Source organism: Tuber melanosporum (assembly GCF_000151645.1).
Source record: "Tuber melanosporum whole genome shotgun sequence assembly, scaffold_20, strain Mel28".
Classification (NCBI taxonomy): Eukaryota; Fungi; Ascomycota; class Pezizomycetes; order Pezizales; family Tuberaceae; genus Tuber; species Tuber melanosporum.
Window position 1 is genome coordinate 616,705 of NW_003298864.1, and position 22,866 is coordinate 639,570.

The 22,866-nt window shown below is 46.7% G+C and overlaps 2 protein-coding genes; one reads left to right on the forward strand and one right to left on the reverse strand.

Moving 5' to 3' along the window:
• Positions 1–13,629: 13,629 nt before the first annotated feature.
• On the reverse strand, positions 13,630–14,997 carry GSTUM_00005761001 (uncharacterized protein). XM_002837820.2 has 2 exons: positions 14,747–14,997; positions 13,630–14,697 (listed from the first exon to the last, which is right to left on the reverse strand). Exons 1-2 carry the CDS (start codon positions 14,790–14,792, stop codon positions 13,865–13,867), a joined length of 879 nt encoding a protein of 292 aa, XP_002837866.1. The 5' UTR covers positions 14,793–14,997; the 3' UTR covers positions 13,630–13,864.
• Positions 14,998–18,487: 3,490 nt separating this feature from the next.
• Positions 18,488–19,244, forward strand: GSTUM_00005762001 (uncharacterized protein). XM_002837821.2 has 1 exon: positions 18,488–19,244. Exon 1 carries the CDS (start codon positions 18,625–18,627, stop codon positions 19,135–19,137), a length of 513 nt encoding a protein of 170 aa, XP_002837867.1. The 5' UTR covers positions 18,488–18,624; the 3' UTR covers positions 19,138–19,244.
• Positions 19,245–22,866: the final 3,622 nt, after the last annotated feature.

Consider the following 22,866-nt stretch of genomic DNA (forward strand, 5'->3'; position numbering starts at 1 on the left):
TTTCTTGGCAGTAGTGGTGCTTCGGAATCGGGCAGCCTTAACAGCTTGGAAGGCATCGTTCCGAATTGCTTGGTGGCGGTTTAGATGGTCATCGGAGGCAGGGACTGAGGAGTTCTTGAATAGTATTGTAGGTAGGAGAGGGTATGGGCGGCCAAAGACTGCCTTATATGGTGACATTCCCAGGGTATCTGAAAATCCGGCATTGATATATGCGGCTAGTTCAACTAGGGCTGGTTCCCAGTTGGTTTGTCGTTCATTGATCATGTTCCTAATCCCAGTCTTGACCTCGCGGATTTTTCGTTCTGCTTGGCCATTAGTCTCATGGTGTCCTGGGGCAGCCATAATGTGGTTTATTCCGAGAGAGGTTAAGGTTTGCTTCCAGAATCTGGCGGTAAAGCGGGGATCAGCATCACTGACAATAGATAAGGGGAACCCGTGGGGGGTAAATAAGTGTCGTTGTAGGTTATTCCAGGTGTCTTTGGAGGAGTCGGTAACCTACATTGGTATTAACCAGGTGTATCCAGAGAATCGATCCACAGCTACCAATATGGTGTCATATCCGGCGGATTTGTTGAATGGTCCTGCGAAATCGATGGCATAGGATTCAAATATTTCACATGGTAGTTGGAGGGTCTGAGCTTTCCCTTCAGGAAGTTGTGTTCGCTCCTTATTTGCCTGGCAGAGTTCGCATTGCCTGACAAAATCGCGGAAGTCCTTTCGCATTTCAGGCCAGTAGACATATTCTGAGCCATATTGGAGGTTGCGATCTGCATTATGGTGTCCTTTGTTGTGAATCTCGGATATGACATATTCTCTAATCGTCATTCCGTTGAACATATGGCCTTTTGGTACGTATAGGCAATGTTCTCCATAACGGGTGCTGGTAAAGACCATTCCATTGGATATGTTGTAGGCGGCGAGGTCTCCATGCCTGGAGGCATCCATGGCTTTGAAGTAAATCGGGTCATGGCGGTATCCTGCTATCATTTGGCTTCGGAAAGAGGAGGTTAATTCTTCTGTGGTTGATCTAACATCTCGTTCATCCTCGATTAGGGATCCTCTTGTTGGTTCGATAGGGGCTTCCTCTTCCTCAAAGGTTTCGTAGAGTTGACGCCGATGCTCGGGAATAGTAGGGGGTATGACCGAGACAATAGTTTCATTGTTGTATACTCGTAAGGGTCCACCATATAGTGGTCGTGAATCGATTATGGGAGGAGAGGATGGCGGGGCTGACTGTGGGGGGTGTAAATAGGATATTGCATCCATGTAGGCTGCTGCTTGTTCGAGTTCTTCAAGACCTTGGTATCGTGTTGGAACAGGGTTAAGGGTATAAGGAGGTTGGGTTGATTCATCTTCATTGATCACTTCTTCTGCTCCTTCAACGGTGTCGAAACTGGTGTTTTTGGAACCATCAGCAGGAATATAGTATGGTCATTGGTATCTGTTGCCGAACTTGATCTCAGTCTGGTGAAAAGGGCAGGTGTCGTGATAGCAATGGGACCAGTGGAGTCTACTTTGTTCAAGTTCGTGAGGAGGTGTGCTGCGGAGCGTGCAATTGTCTTTCCATTCTTCATCAACGTCCTTTCCTCGTTCTGTTCCAGCAGCACTGTACATGGTGTAAGAGAAAGGATTGGAGGGAGTAGTAGAGCTGGCCGCAACCATCGATGTTTCTTGTTCATAGGAGGTGTCGTCAGGGCTGTCCTCGCTTTGTCTTGTGTGGTCGTGAACAAGGGGAGGGTTTGCGAGGTCTTGATTCTCATATAGGCGGGAAAGAGCATCTGCTAAATAGTTCGTTCTTCCAGGGGTGTAGATAATTTTTGCATCGTATTTGCTGATTTCGCCTATCCATCTTGTTCTTCTTCTTCCTGGTATCCTTTCTGTTTTAAGATTAGTGAGAGGTTGGTGGTCGGTAACAATGGTGAAGGTATTGCCCATCAGGATGTGGTTGAAGGCGGCGAGAGCATCAATCACAGCAAGGGCTTCCTTGTCTGTTGTTCCATAGTTCATCTGTGAGTTAGTGAACTTCCTGCTGTGTAATGCCGCCGGCCTTGCCGTTTCATGGGAGGCCCCTTGCCCAACCCATGCTCCAACTCCAACATCTGATGCGTCAGTAATCAACCATATCGGTTCTGGTTTACTATAGTCGATAGGTTGGATAACATTGGCGTTTTTAATCAATTCCTTGATGTTGGTAAAGGCTTGGTCATGAGTGTGGGTCCAGACAAATTCTGCATTACCGGTAAAGTCCGTGAGCGGCGCTGTTACAGTGGCATGGTGTGGAAGGAACTGGGAAATATAGTTGACTAGTCCTAGGAATCGCATGAGTTCCTTTTGATTCCGGGGTGTTGACCATTCCGTTAAGCAGGCTATTTTTCCTGGGGCTGCATGTATTCCTTCATCATCTATAACATGTCCTAGAATATCGAGTTTGTCGGCAAACAGGATTGATTTGTTTCTGCTAGCGTAGAATTTAGCTTCCCTAAGTTTGGTACAAACCAAACCTATATGGTAGGCATGTTCTGTTGCGGTGTTCGAGAAGATGAGAATATCATCAATGTAGACCCAAACAAAATGGTGGAGGTATTCGCTTAGGAGGTTTTCCATAATTCGCATAAAGGTGGCGGGCGCATTCATATCACCTTGCAACATAACTCGGCTAATGAAACTTCCGAAGGGTGTTTTGAAACTGTTGTAGCGTTCGCTTTCTGGGTCTAACCTAGTTTGGAAGTAGGTATCGCTTAGATCAATCTTACTTCGGAATCTAGCCCGTCCAACTGCATTTAGGATCTGTATTTGGTTTGGGATAGCGGAGCTGTCCATAACCGTGTTTTCATTCCGTAGTTTGAGATCAACCAAGGGACGGATCCTCTTGCCATCTGCTTTGGGTTGCACAAACATAGGAGCGGCACCTGGGGCTTCTGCCCGGTAGATGACTCCTCTTCTTTGTTGTTGGTTGATCCAATCACAAAGTGGGCTTTTGTATGCGTCAGGAATAGAGTAGGTCAGTTGGTTCTTGAGATTGGAGGGGTCTCGGAGGCGGATGTGGTGGTTCACCTCTCTTATAGGTGGCAGTTCTTCGGGTATTTGATCAGGGAAAACATCAGAGCATTCATCCAATAGTTTTTGGGTAGTTGCTTCACAGACTGCTGCTCGGTACTCTCCGCTTGTTGGCTTGCATGAGACTCTGACCTTCTGATCTGGGAAATCGATGGTTGATTCCCCACACCTGATTATAGCTTTGTGGCGGTTCAGGAATGGCATGCCTATTAGGGCATCGTATTTGGCTAAGTTTCCAATCAGCATTTCCTGGGGGGGTAGGACTGCTGAACCAAGTCGAATGGTTGCACTACAGGTTTTATGGCTTGTGGATTGTGATCCTTTTACAGCCATATTGACTGGTATGGGTTGGTGAAGGTCTCGAGTGGGGAGTCCATGGACAGAGACAAAGGCATTACTGATCATATCTCTTCTGATTGCACCAGTGTCGAATAGGACTCGAGCCTTTTTACCATTGATTAGGATTGTTCCTTCCAGAGCGGTGTGTGCCTTGAATGTAGCCAGAGGTCGAACACTGTTGCATTCCACATCGATATATCCGATATGGATTTCTTCATATTCACTAGATTGGGCGTTATCGCTTTCAACATTGTTGGCCGATGCCTCTTGCTTAATTGCCTTTCCTTTTCCTCTCTTCGAAGGGCAGTTCTTTGCCATGTGTCCTGTTTTTCCACATTCAAAACATTCTCCTTTTTCCCGTCTCGATTCTTTGGAGGATTTTGTTTTCTTCTTGAAAACCCGTGGGGTGTCATCTCCAGAGTTGCTGGAGGCTTTGTGTCTTGGCTGGCTGTTTCTACTAGAGGAAGTCTGTGTTTTGTAGGCCTTGGTCTCATGGAGAATGGCGTCCTTTCGTTCTGCTCTTGCAATAATTACTGCAATATCATCGCCATCTTCCTCGAGTGGTTCTACTTCTCACCGGAGGGTAGGGTGCATGGTGTCGTAGAATCGTCGCTTCAGGATGTATTTGGAGATGCTTCCTCTCTCCATTCGGTCCTTATACATTATCAAGTCCGTAGCCACATCGGTGATTCGCTTGACATGCGTTCCGTTAACTTGCTGGAGCTGGTTGAATTTGTTGTATAGGAGGTCGTTGGTTATAGAGGATTGGAATCGTCCTTTCAGGTAATCGAGAACTGTAGATCCTCTTAATCTTACATTCCCGCCGAAGTCCTTATAGCATTGGTGGTATGCGTCGGTTGCCTTTCCTTCACAGAATGATCCAATGATAAGTCCGGTTGTAGGGTCTTCCACATCTTTTCCTTGTAAGAGTAGGAAGTGTGAGAGTTCTGTGGCCCATCGTTCAAAGGCTTCAGGTTTGAGGTCTTTCCCTTCGCCTGTGAACTTCGCTGGGAGGTGAAGTTTAAACTTAGGGGGTTCAAATGCTGCGGGTACCTCCTCTTCTTCAGGCCTTGCCCGAGATTTCCCTCCTCCAGAAGGCCCTCCTCCTGTGCTAGCCATATCTGATTCGCTACTAGATTCTGGGTCGTTTGGAGGTTCAAAGGAAGGTTTCTTTGCTGGAGTAGAAGGGAATTCTCCTGGGGGCTATGTGTCTTCCGTGTTTGCAGGATCGCCCGGCTCTTTGGCGGAGCTCCGGGGTTGTTTCATTCTTGTAAGATCTTGCCGTGGGATTTGCTTCCCACTCCTGGTCGTCAAAGACTCTATCTTGGGTTTGAGATGAAGCCGAATGTGCTGTGATTCTGCCGCTTCTCTCCGCTAGCGTTCTGAGGTGGATATCGATAGGTTGATCAGGCCTAAATCCGGGGACAGGTTCTTAACCACTTGCTGAGGTTAAAAAAATGTAACGTGTTCGCAAGGTGCTAATCACGTTATCGATAATAGATACGATAGTTGGCAGGTGGCCTGCTCTTCCAGAGAGGAGGCGAGAGCTGAGAACTAAAGGAGGCTTCGAGGGCGTACTGAGGAACAAAGAAGTAACCGTTCAACCAAGTATATTGAAATACTGTCTGTCGAAGTCTCCCTTTTCTATCGTAGAAACAGGCGGTCTTTAAATACACAAATCTGTTCATGTCTAGCATGAACAAAACTAATCAAGGGTATCAATTGATACTCTTTAAGCGATACTTAAAACGAAACATAAAACAAAACCAAGTATCAAACGATACTTAAAACAAACCAAGTATCAAACCGATACTTAAAACAAAAGATAAAACAAAACCAAGTATCAAACGATACTTAAAATAAACCAAGTATCAAACTGATACTTAAAACAAAACATAAAACAAAACCAAGTATCAAATGATACTTAAAACAAACCAAGTATCAAACCGATACTTAAAACAAAACATAAAACAAAACCAATAACCAAGTACCCGTACCGGTTACAGGCAGTGTACACAGCCATTCTGGGAGTGTCTGCCTCTTCGGACCTGGCTTTTTCTGAACCCCTGCATGAAACCCACTTGCAGGCAATGGTCCAAGAATGCGATTCACTTTTGTTCTTCTGGCTGAGTTTGGTGGTATCTCAATCTTTCAATATGGGTATTAAGAAAATAATAAAAGTGGATTGAAGAAATTGAGAAATTGTTTTATTTTTTACTAATAAATTCTTCTTTATAGACCTTTTATTTACAATAGAACGCGTTCAATCACCACAATCCTGACTCACAGAGAAGAAGAGGTGAGGTTGGGAATCATAGCCCTTGGACCCTGTCTCAAAGCCAAAATCAGTCATCTCTGATCAAACCGCTACTTTCCGAACGCTCACCTTATTTTAACCTCTTAGTGCGAAGTTCAATTATTCCAGTTCATACGGTACTGACCTCTTCCTCGCTATGTTTTATTGCACGTATGTTAATAGGACAAGCAGCGTTTATGGGACGAGACAGTTGCTGACCATTAACTCCCCGTGTGTTATAGTTTGTAAGTAGCCAGAGTCAACCCCGGTTTTGGGACAATTTCTAACATCTAGCTTGCTGTACGCTGTAGATAGTAAGTACACAGGACAAACTTACTACTCGGAGGTGAGGAAATTGCTAACCTCCGAAACCCGGGGTGTAGTATGCGGTAAGTATAGAGGATTAATCACAGTCCTGGGACGAGACAACTGCTGACCTCTGGCTGGCTATATGCTGTAGAAAGTAAGAAAAACCCCGGTTCAGGGATGAGATAATTACTAACCTCTGGCTGTCTATTCGTCGTAGCGAGTAAGTGAAAAATTTTAACTACAGTTAGGTGACACGACAACTGCCGACCTCTGACTCGCCAAGCATTAAAGTTGGTAAGTGCACCGGTATTTCATCTCCCACCTATTTCAACCGCACTAATGTATTCCCCTATAATTCTAGGTTGTATGTCATGCACATTAGTTTAGGTAGCCGCTACTTCTGCCCATTCAAGGCTAAGATCATTCTTGCATTCCCACATAGGATGTAAGTATTCCGAATCTCCACATGCTGCCTCTTCAGACCGCTAACCACATCGAATTTGCCCCTCGTAGTTTGTATGCAAGCATCTATCCCCTCCCCTGCCACTTGTACCTAATACTTACCTGCTATTGCGTTGCAGCTCGTTAGTAAATCTATTGTTCCCCCTTCCATCTTCCCCCACTCACATATTGTGCTCCTCACAACCACTCGTGCCATATAGCAAGTGAGTAAAATGATTTCATCAAGGCCTGGATATCTACTAATCGTTCTTGTAGTTTGTGAGTTGTTCAGTACACTATCCATCCCCTCATTTCTCACTGCAACTTACCCGAAACAAGTTTTGCATCCAAGACACGTCTGATCCACCCACCTTGCCCGGTAACACTGTACCATGATACTCTCGTCCTAAGGGCAGACTTTCACAACTAGTACGTATTTTATCGTTATCTTTAGCCAATACTCAAACATCATAGTAACTGTGCACCCGATTATACATCTATACTACCTTATCAGATGGAGGCCTGTCGTTAATCTAATGTCCCTTGGTTTCGGGCCACACCGCGGTCGTTGGTTTTCGTTATGGGGCTCTTTTCTTTTAAATGTTTATTTCACCGAGCGGCGTGGTATCTGTATAGGGACAAAGGGACTCTGGGGGGATTGGCAGTGAGAGGTTTCTAGTGTTTCTATTACGGCTGTATTTGAAAAATCATAATTTACCGGCTCCGCAATATCATGAACGGCCATAAGCATTAACCGAATGACAGGTGTCTCAACTAGACAGTGAGTACTTGGCTTTTTCACAATATAGCCAATGCGAAAGCTGGGTGAATTGGTTGTAGCACCGTGTAAACGGTTTTAGTTATCACCTCACTGCAGTTACACTCGAGCGATCCTGCCCATTAGACTTTGTAAATTACTCAAACCCGCGATTATCCTCGAATTCACCAGCTCCGCCCCGCCGGGTCCGCCACTGGAGTCGTAGGTTTGTTGGATTGAGCCGGGACATGTGGGGACATCAGTTGCTCGGGAGAATGCAGTAAGATATCTGTTCCCGCCGTCCGAGCCAGGCTGAAGGGCATTCCGGGGGTGTATGTAGTAACCGGGCGCCAAGAAGCACTGGCTTAGAGGCATCCCAGCACTCACTCCGCAGTCCCCACCATTTCCGCCACTTCAGGACCTCCGACATCCCTCTCGTTTGTTTTTCGGGGTGGGGGTTCCGGCTCGCAAATTTCATTGAACTCGAAAACCACGCCCTGCTGCAAATGTTTGCGCGCACCCTACCCTTAAAGGCTGCTTCTGCAAAGGAGCTGGTATAAGATACCACGCCACACCTCCCATTGACCTCCTATCGGCTTGCGGTTTGGCAGCGGCTTCGGTGAAGCTCAACTAACTATCATAACTAATCCCTGGAGACGACTACCATTTGTCAGGACATCCGGATACTGACCCGGGTACTGTTGCGCAGTGATCTAACGTTAGGATGCTTCCCTTTCCATTCCCGCATGTCCGCGGCGTTGACCGAAGGACCCTGACGCATCTTCCGTGAGTTGTCCCGCCCCCTCGGACTGGGGTGTGAAAATCTATCGTTGTAGAAGGATGAGTCTCTCTGAGACCTTTTCGGGTGCCGACTTCGAGGCCTCATCTGGCCGATGTCTGCTGGCTGGCTCCTGAGTGATCGTGCACGATTGCTTTAATTCCGGGGAGCTTTAAGGGCATGTGTATTTATTAGCATGGATTGATAGCATATGAGTCAATGGCTTCTGTGCCTACCTGACTATACTGGTGTGATATGTAATCTTCGCCACTATTGCATACGCCCAGGGAGTTAATGGGCCGCACCGTGTAAAGGTTGGTCGAGATCTGTGGTGTACTATATATCTATATTCTCTCCTGAATGGTTATAGCCACTCAGTGAACTATGGTGGAGAAGAGAAGAAACAGTTTGCAATGCGGGACCATCAGGATAAAGAGTACTTAGAGAAGGATGTGACCAAAGGGGGGCTATAGGGAGACCTGTTAGGTATTTTACGCTTGTACTGACACTGATGTAGTAGGGAAAATAGCATGATATCACAACTGAATAATATCTATTAATGTGTGAATGATTTATACACGTTTTAGGTACATATGGGGTGATAAGAAATTGCCCAGCATCCACACTATTCTCAAAGCTGGGAGCTGGGGAGCACCTCTTTTTTGATTTCTATTCATGTCCGTGAGCTAAGCCGATAGAAGCTGTCCTCAAAAATTGAATGATATTAGCGAATATCTGTATATATCTTCGGACATCTTCTGATATCTGCAGATATTAGCGTGAATCTTAAGATTCCCGCCACGCACTGGCGAAATATCTCCCAGTCAGATGGCATGTGCCGAAAGCTTGCCTATCCGTGAAGCCCGCAGGCTTTTGAGAAGCTCGGCTTGCAAAGCCCAAGTCGGTTCCCTTTGGCCCCCCAGGCGGCTGCAAACGCTGGCTAGGGTTCTGTACTTTCCCACCCAGACTCAAGAACAACGGACGAAACATCTCTGCGATGCCCATTGGGGCTGTGAGGAATGAAAGAGAAGCCTGGCTCCTTCGCGCTGCCGAAATAATCTCCCACGAAATTGGTGATTCCTGTTATCAGTTGTCAGTCCCCATTCCAGGAAATAACATTATATACTTACCCTGAGATACTAGAGTGGCTATGGAGTCAGCAGCCTTACCATTTGTGAGTCCAGATACCCGCCATTCACCGTACTGCCGGGCAAGCTACGACCCAGCAGACTCATGGAGAAAGCTAGGCATTACCACCCTTAGATGGTAGTCTGGTGCTGAGAAGTGAACACTTGTTTAGATTAGCACAAGGTCATATCTTGCACAGAGACATGTTACCGTAAACTACATTCTTCCAAGTAACTAGTCAAACCTTCGAATGGGATGACCCAGGTTGAAAGTGAGACGACCCAACCCGACCGAAACCCGACGAAGGCTGGACCCGACCCAATCCAATCCAAACCAATCTTAACCCGGGTTAGTCCAGGTAACCCACTAGATCTGCATATGAAAGGACTGATAAAACATTTCTGTATTCTAGGGGTTCAGATGTCAGATGGCATCGTAATATGACTTAATTGATAACCAACAGGTAGCAAAAGCAGGGCCGGGGGGGTAGTAGCGTGGGTCGGAATCACCTCCTCAGCCCATATGGGTCAAAAAAAAAACTAACCACGATTTAAAATTAAAATCATATCCGCCCTATCCCATTCCTATCATAATGTATCTGATTTTGTCAGTCAAGTATTTTAGTATGAGAGGGCTTTCAAACCTTCATCCCAGGTGATATAAACGAAAACTAACTCATAGTGATTGCATATCCGTTAAGAGGTATTGATTTTTGGAAGTGCCGGAAACGGGTGATAGCTGGATAGAGGTGAAAACCTCAAAGGGTCAGAATCTCATATAAAAAATCTTGATTTAGACAATTTCCCAGCCATCCGTTACCCGTATATAGAGTTTCCCGGTTCCATGGGCTCGGGCTATGGTGCAGGGGAAGATGGCTCAAGCAGAAACAATTGGGAAGAAAAGTTTGGTGGACTCGATGGGTAACCCAGGTGGAGCATTCCTAACCCAACCCAACCCGGGGAAACGACCAAATCCAATGTGCCAGACCCAGCCCAATGAAGGACCCGGTTTAACCCAACAAATCCACGACCCGATGGAAGGCTTGACCCGGCTCGACCCAAGCCCAGCGAAAGTTAGGCCCAACTCAAGCCAACTTATGATAAACAAAAACCTGGGTTAGCCAGACGGACCCGCTGGGTCTGCAGCGAACCCAACTATACGGGAGTTAAACAGAGTTTAATGGAGAATAGGAAATTCGGTCTCATCCTCACCCTGTATATATCCTACCCTTTTTGACACTCTCCGCTGCCCTCCTTGATTCAGCTACTGCCACTGCTCCTATAGACTTTTAGATTGGCTCTAGGGATTGTTCGACGCATTTAGATCTTAGTGAACTCCTTCGCACCGCCACGGGAAGGTATCAATGCGCACCAAAGTTAGCAAAACACCCGAAACCCCACTCCACGTACTAGCTAATCGCGAAGGCAGAGAATACTCTCCCTTGACTCCAGGGCAAATCTTCACAGGCTCGTGGGTGCCTAGTCGGCTACCTACCTTTCGTCACCGCTAACAACCCCTGCCGCTATTCTTTCAGGTATTCTACATGGGGGTTTCAAAACAGCAGAGAATAGCGTACCACAACATATCTCGCATAGGATAGCTACGGTAAAAATTTGAATAACTGAACCGTGTGCTTTGAAGTCTAAAATTTCTTGACCTTACCAACAGGAGAGTCCAACGACATAGCTCATGGTCCAACTATTCAAGTTTCCATGGTATTCTGACACCTCTCCATATTGTCTTGTAGCGTACAGCCCGGGTCGCCACGAGATGGTTTGCCAACAGGGTCATCGAGGAGGTACAGACGGCGTCAGAGCTAAATTTTTTCAAGCCCTACAAACACCTCTCCTGTCAAGAAGCCCTCCAGAGCGCAGCTTACTGGTCTTTGCAGGTGCGCGCACGCCGACAAGGTTAATAATATCGAACAGGAAACGGTCATAAACACATGTTCTCCCACTTGGCAATTTAAAGAGTGTCCGGACGCTTTAGAGCCAAGACAGGTACTGACGAATACAAAGCATCCGGAGACATTTTAAATCTCCAAGTGGTAGGCAGCAGTCTTATTGAGTTAGTGGGAATCAGTATTATTGAGGTCCTCCGCATGGAAATATATCCCGGAAAACCAAGGTTCTATTGGTGGGCCTCGCAAAGACGCCGGACGAAGGCAGTGGTATGGATAAATGAGGGATGATAATCGCGGTAGGGGTTATGATGTCGGGGATGTGCTGATGGCTGGCGCGCAACGGTAGGAAAGTAAGGGCAGGAGTCGCTAAGCCGCCTGGAACAAGCAATTGAATGTTTTTATTAAAGAGTTTGGGGGAGAGAGAGAGAGAGAAACAGAGTGAGGCTTGATTTTTGACTGCATGGACTCTCATAGGTTTATATCCTCAATCCGGGAGGAGGAAAGGAAACACGAAGAGGAAACAAAACAAAGGCAAAAATTGGCAACATAGCCCGAGTGGCGAAAAAAGGCAAAAGAAATAAAAGGAATCTATATGGAATAAAAAGGAGATATACCATGGTTGAATAAGGCATGGAATGTTGAGAGGGAAATGACAAACGGTGAGAAATGAGAAATGAGACAAGAAATGAAAGTCGTGTGAAGAGCATGCGTAGGAATGAGACTAGCTCTGTTCGGCAGACTAAGCGCTAACGTCAACAGTTTTATCGAGTGACATGTCATGATTACTTAAAGAGTGGGAAACATCGGAAGAGAGGCGGACAGATACTAGCGACGTAGCAGGCAGCATAGCCAAGGGGGCGGAAGCTAGATAGAGTAAAGGGCCTAATCGCGAGCCCCTCATACAGCACCGAAATGCGAGTAAAAATTTCCGTGTTAACGGACCCCAGCTTCAAAAGTGGAAATTAAACTGACCACTGGCGAACGAAGCAACCCAGTGCTCCAATACCCCCATGATACCACCCCAGCTCGCAGATACCTGAACAGCGGTTTCGCTTCTCCCCAACATCTTCCCCTTCCTTTATTTTGTTTTGCCAGAAACACTCAGGCCCCATTTAGCATGTATGATACCAATAAAAATATATCGCGATATATTCTTTTAAAGAGCATATTTTCTAATACACCAAGTAGGCTAACTTTAAAGGGAAAAAATTGATATGATGGTTATATAGAGAAGACAAAGTAGCACAAGGCCAGCAGGATGTGGGGGAAGGGGGGCTTGGTGGACAGCGGGGTGGAAGTTTAGTCTATATAGCCGCGGTTTTCTTCTCCTATTTTTTTCTTTCCTTTCTTTCACCACCACCACCACCACCACCACCACCACTGTATTTTCAACAGAGGAACACGGAAAGTGGGGAATCAGTTTGAATTTGTGTCCTGTAGCTAGATAGTCGGACAACCAGGATAGGTTGGATTTTTTTTTCTCTGGGGTTTTCTTTTCTTGAGGTTTGTCTTGTGCGAAGAGGTTGATTAGCTAGCTTGGAGATTGAAGGTGATTTGCAATTGCAAGGCATTTTCTTACGGTTCGAAGGTTTCATCAGTAATAGTTGGTGATCAGAAGGTTCTCATCCTGTGAAGCAGATATACCATTCCGCTGATTTTTGTTTTTCAGTACCTTCTTCTTCTCCAGGGTGTGTAGGATCTCGTTAGCTGTATATGCAATTCGATCAACTCATCAAACTAATTTAGACTAATCCCAACTAACGGAAATGGCAAGGGTGTCTGCGGTTCGGAAACTAGGCTGTGTACTGGTACAGTACAGCTTGGATGACAAGGCAGGCAGGCGTGAATACCGCGAGCAACAAGACCTCCTCGCCCGGCAGTGCTCGAGTATTTTGAAGTCCATCCATCACATCGGGCATGAATAACCTCGTAACTGGCTTGCTACCGGTGTGGAGTGCAGGAGCGACTTCCTTTTTGTAGATGACTATAATTAAGCCCTGAACTCAGAAGAAAAAGAACTGGGACCAAACACAATCCATGATAGATAGAAAAGAGGAGTCGTTGTCCAATTACCCGTTTTCCGGTGGTTCTTGTTCGTGTCCTTGCTGCACACACCCTACCGAGGAAAATACCACACCATGCTCTTCCCACCGGCACCGAGATATTATATCCACTCCGGCCGTGCAGTGGCGGTGGTCGGAAGGGTAAAGCTAGTCAAACCCTCGCTTTTTTATTTCTCCAGCAAGTGCAGGTACGGTATTGTTGCACGTCTGGACTTGGATGGTTAGTTAGCGATGTAAGGTGCCGTGGTCGTGGGTGCAGGGTGCACGAGTTAGGTATGTGAACGGCCGTTGGCCCTTGGAGGGGGTAGTGGCGGTACTGTACCGCACTGTACGGTACATGTTGGATTTGAGCTGGTGCTCCAACCTGCGGCTTGTTATCATACCGCGTCAACCAGCATGATACGGTATGATATCTGGAAGAGCAATGAGGCGGTGGTGCCCAAGTGAATTATTGGTATTTTTACAGCACTTGGTGCAGGTTGGCATTGTTCCTGGCGGTGGACCAAATATAAATCACCTTAAATAACTTAAACCCTCAGTCACACCTTCCAAAGCAATGAAACCAAAATCGTGTAAATTCCCAGGATATAAATAAAAAGACAACTTATTTCGTCAAAATATCTCACGATGCACCTGATATACCCCCACTTTTTCCCTTTTTTTTTTTTTTTTTTTGGAAAAACCAAGTGAACAAATAAACCAAGTGAAGCAAGCTTAAAGAGATCCATCCATGGCATATCCAGCCCACTCCTCCAGGGGAACATATAAAAGAAATAAAGGAACTGGGGAAGGCTCAAAGGTGCGACGCAATCTTCTTAATAACGTGTGCGATTAGGACGGCGATTAGGGCTAGGATTAGTTTGTCTAGCCAGGGGGTTTGGGTTTCTTGTGCCGGCGCTCGTAGTGGTAGTTGCAGTTGCAGTTGCGGTTGCAGCATGGGGAGAAGGGATGGCCGGGAGTGTTGGTGGGGATGGGGGTTTGGTAGCGTCGTTGGTTGGTGCGCGGTAGAGGTATCCAGCTCCCCCGCAGTGACAGAACTCGACTCAGCAATAGTAGCACCACCTCCTTGCGCCTTCGATGCTTCATCCCTATACCCAATCTTAATCCCCTCTACACTCCCCTCTGCCCCTCCCTCCCCCACCTGCTTCCCCTTCCCCATCTCCTCGGCCAGAATCCTACACCCCTCCAATATCTCGCCATTACTTCTCCCACCACACGCACCACACCTCCACTCCCCTGTCTCCTTCGCAATTCCACGCCTGGTCTCGTCATCGCACTCAATCCCGCCAACCTGTCCCTTCACCTCAGTCTCCATGAACCCCCTCAGCGCCACAACCGCCGTACGCACCCCCCATGCTGGCTGCCAAGTATCCTCATGATGCCCGGAAATCGAGAGACATATCTCGCGGTTCATCTCGAAGCGCCCGCTCGGCGTCATGAAGCGGAAACTGGGTGGGCGGAGGGGGTAGTGTGGTGGGAGGGTTATGCGCCCGTGGTAGATGCCCTCCGCGTACGGGGTGCCGGGCGGCCCGCGCAGGGTAAAATGCCATTCAAAGAGATTTTCGTCGAGCGGCGCCGCGTGATAATCTTCCGCTGGGTTTTTGGAGAGTTCTTCGGCTTCCCGGACTTATAGGTTGTTAGCTGAGTTGGAGGGAGAGAGGGGAGGGGAGCGCACGTATTCGCTTAATTGTGGGCGACTTGGTGTTGAATGTTTGGGACATTCCTTTTTTTTTGACGCCTGTTTCGTTTCGCTCCGTTTAGTCTCCGTATGTCAAAGGATAGCGAACAAAGAGGGGTACTGAGATGAACGCGGGTAGAGTGTAGAGTTGGAGAACCGCGAGCGAGCTATCGATATGTAAGGTATGATAAAGTACACAGGGCAGGTTCAGGTAAGGACAGCTGTTATGTATGAAGATAAGCTCCGAGCAGTGTACTGTGTACAGTACTGTACTCGAGTGCTTGTATCATCATACCGGTAACCCAGCTCACATGTGATACGAAAAAGCGCCTTTGCGGTTACCCGGCGGCTGACCTGTTTGTTTACTCAATGTTCTTCACCCCAAAATCCAGCCCCTATGATACTACCGGTATACTTACCCTTAAGAAATTAAGCTGGCATACTATAGTAACACTGTACTGTACCAGTACCAGCCATATACTTTTCGCAACTTTGCTATCCAATCATATCCCGATCATGACCCCGACCGCGATCACGATCACGACCACGACTACGACCACGACCACGACCATGACCCCGACCCCGACCCTACTCGTTAATTACATTGAAATTCCAAAGGACTTATGTTTACTCCCAAATTCGAGGTAAATTGAGTTCAAGTACAGATTATACGACACGAGACGGGAATCAGAAAACTCAAACTTATCCGATATACATCAGATTCTTATTTCCGTTTATCTATTTACTTAAAGCAGGGTAGACCCCCGCCCGGAAGGAAGACTCCCCGACAACAGGAGTTGGGGAGAAGAAAAGAATCACATAAGCTTCCTGATGCCACTCATCCCCGAGGACTCTAGCGATTCTAAGACAGGAGGACAACTCCCTTACGGAAAGTGACCCAGAGAATATCCTCTCCACACACGTGCTGATCGTCGCCGGCGACAGGAGTGGCACCATTCTTGCCCAAAGTCAAAACCGTGCGGTCGTCTTCGTCGCAAGCCTTGGGAACGATACCAGGAGTGAAGGTGAAATCTGCCCAGATGTTCGGTTGCTCTTCGACATCATAGGAGAAGGGAAAGGATCCAGACTGAGTACCAATCACGGGGTTCTGTGGGATGTTGCACTCGACACGAAAGCCCTGGGTAGAAATGTAGATCCTGTAATCCTTGTATTGGGGTCTTCTAGCGAAGGCGGCTTCGTCCCCTATATGGTTTGTCAATTTTGTTCACCCAAAGGTTGGTATTGGGAATGAGAACTTACATTTGGTTCCAAGTGGCATCATGTCATTCAACTTCCAACCCGGAGCTCCGTCGAGATGAAAGAGGGCAGCAAACATTTGGTAATTGAACCTGAACATTCTCTGCAGCTTCCAGTTGAATTCCCAAATGCGCTTCAATTCCACTGGTACAACGAGGACTTCGAGATCATCCAGACTCTTACCTTGTAAGAGCTGGGTCATGTAGTGCTTTTCGTTTTCCAATTCATCATACTTACGCGTTCTCTTAGTGATATCATCTTCGTCGTCAAGGTCCAGCTCGCTGAGACCGATGTTATGAGGTTTTTCCCACTCCGCGACGGGAGGGTTGCTCCAAGCGTCATATACTGGCGTCGGGATAAACTGGTTCAAGCAGTGTTGAACCAGGACCAAAGTGTCGCGAATGCGCGGCGGGTAGGGGTAATTAACCCAGGGATGCTTGACATGTTTAACGATGGAAATACCATCACTAGCAAACTTGGCAGTCGGGAGGACTTTCAAAGCTTGCTTTAGAGAGACTCCTTCATATAACCCCTGAAAATCCATATTGTTATTGCCAGGCTTAATGACGAAAATAGCGATCTGAGTACACTCTCCATAGATACTATGCGCCTTTTTCGCTAGATTGCCTTTCACGGGTTCCACTGGAAAGTAGTCAACGTCTTCGGGCCCATCGACTCGGCCTGACATATCCTTTATAAGATACTCTTTGACTACTTCTGCTTGAACATTCTCGATCATCATGCTGTAGCCGAAACTACCCACACCGGTAAACTCGACCTTGTATCCAAACTTTTCAGCGGCATTACGAGCCCAGGCGCGGAATTCTGCCCTTGTCCACTCGAAGCGGTGATCATGATGGCGCATAGGGTAGGAAATCCCCTCTCTCCAGAACCCACCAGCACCATTGAGCCTAACCCTTATTAGCGATTTATTTATCGCGAAGGAATTTCCGGGAGGCGAGAGACAAACTTAGGAGGATCTATAGACTCGATCGCAGTCTCGTCACGGGGTGAAAAATCGATGTCGAATATTGGATTAAAATCCCTATTAGGAGTGGTGATAATGCAAATCTTTGGTTTCATAGTACCCAGTAAACTGCCTGCATAGAGACTTAAAGGTTCAGGATCTAAATGCTCAATTACTATTCCAATGTAAGCATCTGAAAACCCGAGTGATTAGTCGTGATGAAACTAACCTTCACTAGAAACAATAATATCATGTCTAGGAATCAGTGCAGGGGACAAATATTTAAAGTCACCTAGTTTCCAATAATCGTTAGTATTCCACCATACTTGGGGTGAGATTAAATGTCCGCAAGTTTCAACTAAATACGCGCCGACAACAGCAGGCTCCCCGTGAACAGAAAAACTGCGGTGTCTGTTTAATGATTTTATCTGAGCCCCTCCAACCTCCAAAGGTGGCTCGGTCTGGTTTTGCAGTATTTAGAAGCGTTGCTGCCGGGTTAGAGTTGGTTGTTATTGATTGTTGTTTACGAACATTTAATCTCACCCAAAGTAACTGAATGGGGAGAATAGGACGGAGGAGCGGGGAAAAAGCAAAACAAACACACCATGAAGAAGAACGATATCCAACGGCCTCCATCTGTCCTCGCCAGAAGCGCTGCCCGTCCAAGCACCTGGGGAGATGCTCTCAACGCACATTGTGCTCTTAATATCATCGCTAATATCAATGCCAGTAAGAAGCTCAATAGGTAAAGTGTCCTCGCAAGGAATTAAACTACGCAGAAGTAGGATCTCCGAACCACAACCGACATCAAGGAGGCTCCGGAGACCACCAGAGAAGTGGTGTTTGGTACTGAGGTTACGAAGAATCGAGTGAATGATGAAACGTCGCTGGAGATATTGTTGCGGGTTGAACACTATCTGCGGGAGAAGGCCCACAGTTGGAGTGGGGGGCGTATGGGATTTGCCAGAAGTGTTTTCTTGTTCCATGATGAATGTTTTGTCTATTCTGATGAAAGCACGTTGGGGGCTTTTTGTAGTAGTTGTTTTTGTTGAGGTGTTGACTGCAATGTGAGTGGAGAGGAGGGAAGGGGGATGGGAAGATGGACAAGAGGAGGACGGGGAGACCTCGCGAGACAAAGGCAGTGAAAGATTAAATCTAAATCCCCCCACAAACTCACCTTTGCCACAATCCCCACCAAAAAAATTATTTCGAGCCCTGAAACCAATTCACCATCGGGTGGCTTGTTGTCGTGTGGTGTATTATTCGCAATCCATCATGAAGGGGGCTGGAAATGATATGAGACATTTTAACTTTATCGAGATCGGAGTACGAGTACTGTACTCGTACAGTACAAAGGTGTGGCCTAAGTTAATTTCCAAAATAATCTAACCAGGCATTCAACCGGAAAAATAATTATGCGAAACCTAACCCAGCTTAGTCATACTCTTTATCCGCGGATCTACCGGATTTGTTTGCATGTCCATTCGTTCCCCCGCTAGCCTACTCCACGACCATCACGGATCAATTGCGCCTCTTCTGTACTTGTACTTCCTCTCGTCTCAATTCATTTCATCTCTTCCCCTTCTCGCCAAACCCCACCTACGCATCCCCTGGACTACAAACAAACCAGACAAACAATTCCAAGCACAAAATGCCTACGCAAACTGAGGAAGCCCGCACCTCGCTAACCCATGAAAACTCATCGCCCGCCAATCCCGCACCAACTTTGCAGCCCCTTGTGGACGACCAGGCCAGCTACACAGCGCTCCGCTACCGCGCTTCGCTGGGCGTCCTCGTCGTAGCACCGGCCCTGGTCATCCTCCCCCCTCGCAAGATGGATCTCTTCACCTTCGGCCTCGGCGCCTCCTGGCTCTACTGTCTTGGTGAGGTCGCAAATCAGCATGGTCGTGACCCCTGGCGCGGGTTTAAGCGGTATGAGCAGTTTGAGAAGGAGAAGTTGGAGGGGAGGGACATGGGAGGAAGGGTGGCCGAGACTAATGGCGAGTTGGTCGGGGCTGGTGGGTGGAGAGGGGAGAAGGTTGTCAGGGATGTCCGACCCAAGGAGGCGGGGAGGAGCATTTCTGAGATTATTATAGAGCGGGTATGGGATGTTTGGGAGCAGAAGGATAGGGATCAGGAGGAAGGGAAGAAAGGGAAAAATTGAGCGTGAGATTGAGGTGGGGGTCGGACTGCTGTGTAGCTCTGCTCCCACATTCATACAATCGTGGCACACCTAGATACACGCCCCCTCCAAGTACACACTCACTACTGTTTGGTCGAATCCTCGCGACCATTGCCTCTCGTAAACTACAAACCAATTGGTGGCTGTGAACCTGGCCAGATCGTGTATTTCGGTATTCCATGATTGTAATAACTCGTTTCCCAATTGGAACACCTCTCTTCCACAAGCACTACAACCCGGTCTGTACCAGTCCAAAACCTTCTCGATCCCTCTGAAAGAAAAAAAAAAAGCCCCCGGAAGGTTCGAAGGTGTCGGCGCAATTATATTCCATCTGAGATACCTAGCACACTAACCCTTCTAATCAGGTGCTGCACTACCCCGGCCCTAGCTAATGACAAATGCAGTGCCTCCTTAAGAAATCGGAAGAGAACCTGGAATTTGGAACGAAGAATATGGGATAAGTTGTTGTAGGGTACGGGAAACCACCCCATATTGGTGATTGTGTATGACTTTGTTGAGGGTAAACCTATGGATGCGCACACCTGTTAGTTCTTTTATTTAAATTCAGCAGCCTCGCTCCTCAGAACAAACAAGAACCTTCACATCTATGATACCTCCCCGTCCAACAATATGGAACCCAAAATACCCTGTATGGATAACAGCTTTCTGAATCCCTAGGTCGAGGTGATTGCGATAAAACGAAAAAAATACCATGGGTTTCTAGACCATTTCAAATGTGAACCGAGGGGGGCAGTTCATATCCCGGTAAATTTGGTGATCATAATATTATAGGAGCGAAAATATGCCAATCCCGCCAGGTTCTTCACGCCGTGTGGATATTAAGTTTAGTCACTTAACGTTCGGGCCCGTTTGTGAATAAGTTCTTTGATCTGAAGTCTAACGGAACCGCTCGTCTACTGTCGTATTGGCGAGTCAAAATACGCTGACCTCGGGAGGACATCATTGCCGTTATTAGGTGGAATAGTACTCGAGTAGACTAGATAAATTTAGCAATCACGGCACCCCCGACTGACGATTCGCCAAATATGATACCCACAAAACAACGCCGGACCCGAAAGACTCCCGACTCCCAACAGTGACTGCCCGAGCACCGGTATGTTGGAATAAGAAGCGGCTGAGGTGAAACTTATAATTGCGTCAAAATAAGAGTCCTGAAGGGTCGGTACTGGCTGCTTGTCCCTGACAATAAGCACGGGTACAGTACCGGTACCCGGAAACAGGGGCTGTGAATTTGTATGGGCGTTGATAAAGTGCACAAAGATTTTCTGCCCACCTACCCTACTCGGGTATTTTACGAATCCCTTATTGCCGGGTGCTTATTGGCCAGGGCAAGTATCAAGAGTAAGGATATGGCATTTTGTTACGCTCTCGAGATGGAACACGGGTGGAAATGCGAGTATGATACTTTCTGCTTGGTATTTCACGCTTGTCCAGATGTCAGATCTGACCATCAAATAAAACAGCTGATCATCTGATATCAGATTATTCCTTCTGAACTCGGAACATGTATTTTTCCACACTCTTTAATTACGACAGACCTTCACCATTGCATCTATGTTGGAGCAATGGGGTGTTAGAGTTGGTTGGATTAACTCGCTAGTTCTTTCTTCCTTCCCGTCATGCTTGATCGAGCTTGTGTTCAGTGAAGCCGACCATTCGACATGATTTTGTGCGTATTGGGGTCTGTTGGATTCTTGGTCCCCATGACATGAGTTTTTCTCTTTTTTATTTCTTCAAACACTTGGTAGTCTCCTTGCTTGCTTCATTATTCCGAAGTTAGGAGATCAGGATATCCTCAAGCGATTTGTTTCATTCATTCCTTTGAAACTCTCTACCCCTTACTGGTAAAAAACTCTCTTTCTTTAGCAGGAGAAAATATTTCACTCCCTTACTTGGGAATGAAAATTTTCACCCACACGGACTTGATATTGGAGGAAACAGATCCTATTAAGAAGGACCTGGTCATGTAGTTAGAAAAGAGGAGTGAACTGGACAATCAATCTTCTGCTATCGCGAATATCCCAAGAACTTGAATTTCACTCTATCTATCACCTTATACAATTCCTCCGCTCTTATCAGTCTCTTATTTTTCACAGGGTCTAGAGAGGGCCGGCTGTCGAGAACGGGGGTGGGGGGGGGTCCCGGAACAGAATTCTGTTAATCCCAGTACTGTTGACACCAATATTTCCATACAAGGTGGATAGGTAGGGCCAAATACCCCCATTATGCGTCGGCAAATATAGGCGTGAGCGTATGATATCCGGGGGATACGGCCGAGACGAACGAGGTTAATCCTGACAATGTTAAGACGGAAGGCAGGACAGCACTCTTGTAGACTGCTGAATATGGGTGTAAGGGTGTTGCAGAACACCGCTGGAACAGAGCAATGTCAATCCTGACAAAAGTAAATATGGCGGAGATCTGAAACCACTCTTGCAGGCTGCTGGATATGGGTATGAGTGCATGGTGAAGATACTGCCGGAATGGAACCATCTTAATCCTGGAAAATTGGAGGTGTTTAAGGGGGGGGGGGGTCAGGCACTACTCTCGTTACAATGTATCATAATGATGTACTGTACTGTATCATAGTTCAAAGTGGTCGATATAGATTACAAGGCTTGCCTACTGTACTCGCGGGAATTGGCCAAGGCCTACACCAACCGATATTTTGCTGGAGTGAGTTCTCACCAAATATCAATTCTTGTCGGGGCCTTTTTGGCGGGGACGCGCGAGTATAGTCGTAACAATAAAGTTACCAGAAGTTTGTTTACTGCGAGCTTAAACAAGTCTCCAGTAATACCGATGACACAGCTAGTTCCGTTGCAACCATGTTATAATTTCCTTGTGTTGCCTCACATCAAATTCCGAACTTTTTCGGTAACTTTCTTCTCGACAATGTACTGTTGTAACGATCCCTCTCTGGATAGTTAGTGCTTGGCGACGGGGAACGATACTTCTCTTTCTTTCTTCTTCTTCCTTTGTCTTATGATAGCTCTAGGCCTCTGGCTATGTTGCCGATAGTACAAGACCCTTGTCTTCTACCGGGAACTCCTATCGTAAGCTTTCTCTAATTCTTCTTCGTAAAGCGCCTTCCTTGGCGTAACGATAACGTTGCAATAAGAATAAAGATCGTAAAGGTGTTTTATATTTGTTAAAGTAATAAGTAGGAAAAGTACTTAGCACAAAGCGTGAAGAACCTATCTTCCTCGGCCGCATCGGCCTCCTTATATAGTGTTCTTCCTGCCTTTAGTCATGTGACCTAAAGTGGTCACATGTGCGAAACCAAATCATAACAAACTAGTCATATGACCAAAGTGATCACATGCTCAAAACCCATGACCTCATAGTTAGGTCATGTGCAAAACTCATAAACCAATCATACTGCAATAAACAAGTCATATGACTCGACTGAGTCATATGCACAAAACCCATGACCTCATAATGAGGTCATGTGCGAAACATAAATCATAAGCGCAAAGCTTACCAGTAAGGCACACTCGCAAGGCATACTCGTCAAGCGCATGTCCCATGACTCATACTTGAGCCATGTGCGAAAGCATCACAAATCCCACACATAACAAATCATATAACCCCAATAGGTCATATGCGCGAAACAATAACATACCTGTGACTCATAACTATGCGTAACATGAAAACCCTTTCCTCGTTAAGCCATGTTTGTGACATTAG

What these genes read in the sequence shown, in the direction of transcription:
- GSTUM_00005761001 (XM_002837820.2), bottom strand. Translation starts at nt 14,792, where the DNA reads ATGTCCCAAACATTCAACACCAAGTCGCCCACAATTAAGCGAATAC. An exon ending in GCCCACAATTAAGCGAATAC is followed by an intron (nt 14,698 to 14,746) that starts GTGCGCTCCCCT and finishes ACAACCTATAAG; the next exon opens with TCCGGGAAGCCGAAGAACTC.
- GSTUM_00005762001 (XM_002837821.2), top strand. Translation starts at nt 18,625, where the DNA reads ATGCCTACGCAAACTGAGGAAGCCCGCACCTCGCTAACCCATGAAAAC.